This window comes from Ranitomeya imitator, chromosome 2, assembly GCF_032444005.1.
Source record: "Ranitomeya imitator isolate aRanImi1 chromosome 2, aRanImi1.pri, whole genome shotgun sequence".
NCBI classification, from domain to species: Eukaryota; Metazoa; Chordata; class Amphibia; order Anura; family Dendrobatidae; genus Ranitomeya; species Ranitomeya imitator.
Genome location: NC_091283.1, coordinates 181282796 through 181289666, shown reverse-complemented (window position 1 = coordinate 181289666; position 6871 = coordinate 181282796). Strand labels below are relative to the sequence as shown.

Sequence of the window (6871 nt, the reverse complement as noted above, 5' to 3'; positions counted from 1 at the left end):
GACAGCACCCTGTCACTTAAAGTGGGTGCTGTCGTGGCGAAGGGTAAAAAGTTCTTTACACACTCTCCCCTGGGTCCATCGCTAGTCTCCACCGCTGCTCTCCTCTCTGTTTGACTGCAGCAGTGAGGTCATGTTGAGAGTGCTGCAGCCAATCACTCAGATCAGCATTATGTACCATCTATATTATTTCAATTGTAGAAAAAAACACAACAGCACAAAAACAAATAAAGAACACACATTTATTTAAAAAAAAAAAATCTGTTTAAACAAATTTCTCTTTTTTTTTAATGAAGGAGTGGATCTTTAGAGACGTTTAAAAGGGACAGTACCACGCCTCTGAATATTTGGGATAAAATTCTAAAATAACTGAAACTTAAAGAATTCTAGGATTCTAGACTTATAATAACACTGATATAATGAATGATCAATGAGTGATAATACTGTTGTTGTAATACATATATTGACAAACTGAATCTATCGGTCTATGCCCACAAAAGGGGAAAGGAGTCTGATGTGTAGATGACCGGCATGCAAAAGATTCCAGGGTTATAAGGACAGTGATGTGTGATTTATGGATCCTGACAGTCAATGATTGAGAGTACCGATGTCGTCTTAAGGTAGATGCACGAGTCTGACAGATTTAAAGAGATAGACATACTTTAAGAGGTTATTTCATTTCCACTTAAAGGGGTTGTCCAGCCTTAGGGCCCAAGTTTGCAGTCATGCTATATGACTGCAGAATTGCGGTTACGTGCAGACTTGTACCCTAAGGCTGGACAACCCTGTTAAGAGGCTTAGCAGTTCAAAAAGAATTGCTCTTAAATTAATAAATCTTTAGTACAGTTCACGTCTGAGAGGCGCCAAGATCTTCATCTAGGAGTTTTGGCAGCTCATCCTCAGAAACCAGAGGGGGCTGGTTTACTGCTCATTTCAATAGCTAAACCAGCCCCCTTTTTATCAGTACATCAGCTGACACAGAGAGACTGGCTGTTAAAAAAAAAAAAAAAATCATCAGTCAGTAGACTGGATATCTAGGATTCAGGGGAATCTTTCTGAAGAGAACTATTAGTAAATTGCAAAATTTACTGATTTTCTTACAACTAGACAAGTCACTTTTAATGGGGAGCAATAGTATTATGAAAGGTTAATCTGTTAGGAATAGTCAGTGCCTAATATATGGAAGTTCTACATGTCATCCTATTTTCTGTCCATGCAGCGCAGAGTGAAGCAACCCTCGTTAGTGAATCCGATGTCACCATGTGGCCGTGCCGTCATCATGTACATGAATGTGTTTCTCGGCTCCAGTGCTGGGATTACCAGTCTCACCAACCCACTGACCTGCAATGGTTCCTGGTTATTCTGGTTCTAAGTGTTAAAAATATGCAACAACACTTACATTCAGCTCGCCCTGGCTTCTTATAAACAAAGTAGGTAGAAACAAGTATAGGAAATGCTGATCCGTATTTTTCCCTGCACTGGTTCGGTGGCTGTAGGCAGATTGTGGGACCCCATAGGGTAATATCTGGGTATGCCTGTACTTCTCCATCCATGGGAGGCAGCCGGAGCTCAGATCACTGCAGGTATATTAGTAGGAACCCTTGCTTTGTAACAACTTTATTTATAGTAAGTCGGAAACACATCTGATGACCAATAGTCCCTGAATCTGTCCTATATGATCTCCTCACCTTATCAGTCTGAGCACATTCGTGTGTCATGTCTGTCTCCATCACTGTGTTACCGTCTATAGTTTCCCTGGATTCCTACTCCTTTTAAACCCTTTCTAAAATGCCTGGAATAATAGGGGATTCACAAGGGCCCAACCTTATAACACTTTGGTGACCCGAGAAATTCAGCAGTACCAGTACCTGAACAGAGGATGACCCACCAATTCAGATCATCAGCATGATGTGCAGGTAGAGCGGCAGCAATATATTGTCTATCTGGGTGGTAAACGCTTCTAATAGCGTCACCAAAGTGATTGATCCCAATAACCACACATAGCCACTGTTCATGGTCACGTTAGTGTCACAGATCAGAAGCAAGGCAACAGCAATAATCTGGGCAAATATAGCCATCATGGTGCCTTCAAATGTCTTCTTGGTACCGGGCCATTTAATCTCGCCAAGGGCGCTACCGCAAATTGAGGCAATGGTGTCCCCTACTCCTACCGCTAGTACCCCACAATATGGAAGCAGAGTAGAAGGGCTGGAAAAGGAGGATGCACAGAGTCTTGGGAACAGCCAGATTGGAAGAGACATCCCTAGCAGCAGGTAAATGTGTGTGAGAATCAGAGGCCCACTGTCCCTCTCGTCCAGGAAAAGCGTCAGCAGGTTCCTTAATGTCTGTCCTAGTGGTCTGATCCGGAAGTAGCGTATATATTCTAGTAATACAAAGGCGGCAAAACAAGCAACGGAGCTGACAAAGAGCAGCTGCATGTCGTATATAATACCGGGTATATAAGTGGCCACCGCAAGAAAGTGAAAGTACTTGCGAGTCACGGTGGACACTTGAAGCTTCTTCGAGTCCGGAGTTCGTTTTGAGTTCTGATAGAGCACAACAGCGCCAGCGGACAAAGCAAGAAGCACCCAGTAGCCAAGTAGATAAAGTCGCGTACTGCTCTGTATGAGGAACTCCACCAACCAGAAGACGGGGTGCCTCTTGATGAGGTACTGTAGCCACGGCAAGAAGACTCCTAAGCCTAACACTGCCGTCATCATGTAAAAAAAGACTGAGGAAGTCCAAGTTGAAGAATCCATGAAAAAAAACAAGGCCGAAAAGAAAATTCCTAGAAGGACCAAAGCCATCACTGTGACCAGCAGTAGGTATTCTGCAGGATCTCCTTTACCACCCACAGCATTCAGAGAGCGTTTGATAAGCTGGTTAATGACGAAGCTGAGCCCACCGAGGACGATCAAGGCTTCTCCAGGGGTGAAGCAGCGTGGCATCAGGTATAGTAGAATCATACTAAGGTATACAAAGATGAGGAGCACCTCAAGAACCTCAATGACTTCCGACACGGCCAGCGAATTCTTCATAGTGTAGAGTATGGCACTGCCAGCAGCACCGGACACGATGCAGGTATTCTTTGGCACAGGTTTTGTGATGCCAAGTGCAATTATGGAAAGAAAATAAGCTAAGGCCATTCCGGTGGCCGATACAACCACGCCATACCTCTCAAAGGAAACGTTACCGGAAACTTTGCACCTCTCTCTTATTACGATGCCCAGCAGGGGAATGATCATGCTAGCTGGCAGAAGTCCGCTGTTGGCAGATGATCTGTACTGAAATACTGCTCCACCTGACTGTAATAACCTGTCCCATTTGTGCTGCACATAGAACGCCTGCACAGCCAAAGCCAGAGCACACCAGGAAAAGCGGTCCCACACCACTGTATGGATGGTCAATACAATGCAGAACACCACTAGAGACTCTGCCAGCAGCAGCTTATTCACCATGATGGTGGTTTTCCTGGACTTTAACACGTCCTCCTCTTGGATATTTTCTGTGTTGCTCCGATGTTATCAATGCAAGAGAATTCCCTCTGCGTTTTGCATCATCTGTAGGCATGTCCGATCTAATTATACCTAAAAAATTATTATATTAGTAAATAGCCACTAATGAAAATGCACAATGCAAATGTAAAGCTGCCAAGAGGTGTATAAGGGCCATACTAAAGAGCTGCACTCGCTATTCTGCTGGGGCAGTCACTGTGTACATACATTACTGATCCTGAGTTACATCCTGTATTATACTCCAGAGCTGCACTCACTATTCTACTGGTGCAATCACTGTGTACATACATTACATTACTGATCCTGAGTTACATCCTGTATTACACTCCAGAGCTGTACTCACTATTCTGCTGGTGCAGTCACTATGTACGTACATTACTGATCCTGTACTGATCCCAAGTTACATCCTGTATTAGGCTAGGTTCACATTGCGATAATGGATTTACGCTAGCGGACTCAGTTACATGGCGAAATTGTCGCAATTAACACCATGCAACGGATCCGTTAGCGCACCGATTGACGGCAATGTGCTAACGGATCTCTAGAGCATCGCTAGCGCATGCCATTTTCGGCACGCGCTAGCGATGTCCCGTTCGTTTCGGACGGACCGCGGACGCTGCTTGCAGCGTCCGAGGTCCGTCCCTCCCTAGCACAGATCGGGTATCTGCGCTAGCGGGGTCAGCAAACGTGATCCCTTTTGGGACATTGCGTTAGCGCAGTCCGTAGCGCTATGCGCTAAACAGACTGCCCTAACACAATGTGAACCTAGCCTTATACTCCAGAGCTGCACTCACTATTCTGCTGGTGCAGTCACTGTGTACATACAGTACATTACTGATCCTGAGTTACATCCTGTATTATACTTCAGAGCTGCACTCACTATTCTGCTGGTGCAGTCACTGTGTACATACATTACTTATCCTGTACTGATCCTGAGTTACATCCTGTATTATACTTCAGAGCTGCACTCACTATTCTGCTGGTGCAGTCACTGTGTGCATACATTACATTACTGATCCTGTACTGGTCCTGAGTTACATCCTGTATTATACTTCAGAGCTGCACTCACTATTCTGCTGGTGGAATTTCTGTGTACATATATTACTTTACTTATCCGGTACTGATGCCGAGTTACATCCTATATTATAACCCAGAGCTGCACTCACTATTCTCACTCTTCCCACCCACTGATTGTCATGGGCTGAAAGTGCTGGTAATCACACTCTGCTGTATACTATACACAGTATCTGCAGGGATCGGGGCAGATATCAGCGCTGTCTATCATTACATCTCACATAAGAAAGCATGTTCTGAGCTTTTGGGGGGATGGGTTTCTTTCTTTTTCCCTATAAGATGCCTCCTGCTTATGATTGGTCAACATCATCATCATCATCATGCAGGTCAAAAAAGCAGACACCCCCAGACTTACCATAAATCATAACCTAAACTTTACAAGCTAATATCTCCACAACAGAAATGAAAATGAATAATTAAAAATGGATTATTCGGCTCTGCAATCCCTTATTATAAGATGTGACCAGTTTAACATGCTGTAACTGGTGAAAGGTTTTCCAGTCCCATGATGTGGATGAGCTCTGCTCAGGACAGGTCATTAGTGTCAGATCGCTGGGGTCTGACACCCGGACCCCCAGCTGCTTGTACCTCTGGAGATGCAGACCAATGTGCACTATGTAGTGGCCACTGCCGGGTGCTGCAGATCAGCTGCTATTCCCCTACAGCACCCGGGAGCGGCCTCTACGCAGTGCACACCGGTCTGTGCCCCCGGACCTGTCCTGAGCAGAGCTCATCACTACCATGTGCCTGGAGCCGCAGACCCCAGTGTACAGGTTCTGAGGAGACGCTGGCACATACAGGGGGCTACTGTGTCCAAGGTAACGGTCCAAGCATCACACACTGCACAGATCCTGTTCAGTAGAGCAGGACCCGTGCAAGATACTCCCTGGGTGTTGGTCGGTTGCCTTCGTAACTGCAAATTACTCAGCATGCACAACACTCTATACATCTGATGATATAAAGGGGCGCTCTGGTCTGAGGCAAATAAACCTCTAATTCAATTCCACACCACTATCTCTGGTTGCTGTCAGTGAAATGGAGCAATGGCATTTTACCCATAAAGCCCTGGTCTTACTCTCAACAGAGGGTCTGCTACAATCCACAATAAAGCAGTAAGTCAAAGGAACACGAATAATGAAACCTCCATTTCCCCTATAGGTCCCATTATCGCTGCCCAGAATGACCTTTCCGCTCATGTCTTTTGTCCCACAACTTCTTCCCCCTCGTCTCATTCAGCCACCTTTTACCTTGGACAGCGCCATATTGTATTCCGGTCTCGTGACAGGAAATAACGTCACGGTGCAGCGCGTTATCTTCTCCGCCCGAACTGAGGCGTTGGCCTAAGATTTAGCAGTCACGTGATGTGGGAAGGTGCAGCGGGGCAGCCTGTGATGCAGTGACGTCAGAGGAAGAGCGGGGCTTCCTGTCTAATGGATTGCACAGCTGATGGCAGGGAACAGCATGTGGGAGGCCGCTCTGCACTGACTGACAATGAGGGCACTGAGGGGCCGCTCTGCACTGACACTAAGGGCACTGAGGGGCCTCTCTGCGCTGACAATGAGGGGCCGCTCTGCACTGACACTGAGGGGCCGCTCTGCACTGACACTGAGAGCACTGAGGGGCCGCTCTGCACTGACACTGAGGGGCCTCTCTGCACTGACACTGAGGGGCCTCTCTGCACTGACACTGAGGGCACTGAGGGGCCTCTCTGCACTGACACTGAGGGGCCTCTCGGCACTGACACTGAGGGGCCGCTCTGCACTGACACTGAGGGGCCGCTCTGCACTGACACTGAGGGGCCGCTCTGCACTGACACTGAGGGCACTGAGGGGCTGCTCTGCACTGACAATGAGGGCACTGAGGGGCTGCTCTGCACTGACAATGAGGGCACTGAGGGGCCGCTCTGCACTGACACTGAGGGCACTGAGGGGCCGCTCTGCACTGACAATGAGGGCACTGAGGGGCCTCTCTGCACTGACACTGAGGGGCCTCTCTGCACTGACACTGAGGGGCCGCTCTGCACTGACACTGAGGGGCCTCTCTGCACTGACAATGAGGGCACTGAGGGGCTGCTCTGCACTGACAATGAGGGCACTGAGGGGCCTCTCTGCACTGACACTGAGGGGCCTCTCTGCACTGACACTGAGGGGCCTCTCTGCACTGACACTGAGGGCACTGAGGGGCCTCTCTGCACTGACACTGAGGGGCCTCTCTGCACTGACAATGAGGGCACTGAGGGGCCGCTCTGCACTGACAATGAGGGCACTGAGGGGCCTCTCTGCACT

The 6871-nt window shown here is 47.8% G+C and overlaps 1 protein-coding gene across 1 annotated transcript; it reads right to left on the bottom strand.

The window, feature by feature from the left end:
- Positions 1-225: 225 nt before the first annotated feature.
- Positions 226-5945, bottom strand: DOLK (dolichol kinase). The gene is made up of 2 exons (XM_069748180.1): positions 5834-5945; positions 226-3584 (listed from the first exon to the last, which is right to left on the bottom strand). Exon 2 carries the CDS (start codon positions 3453-3455, stop codon positions 1890-1892), a length of 1566 nt encoding a protein of 521 aa, XP_069604281.1. The 5' UTR covers positions 3456-3584; positions 5834-5945; the 3' UTR covers positions 226-1889.
- Between the last annotated feature and the right edge of the window lie 926 nt (positions 5946-6871).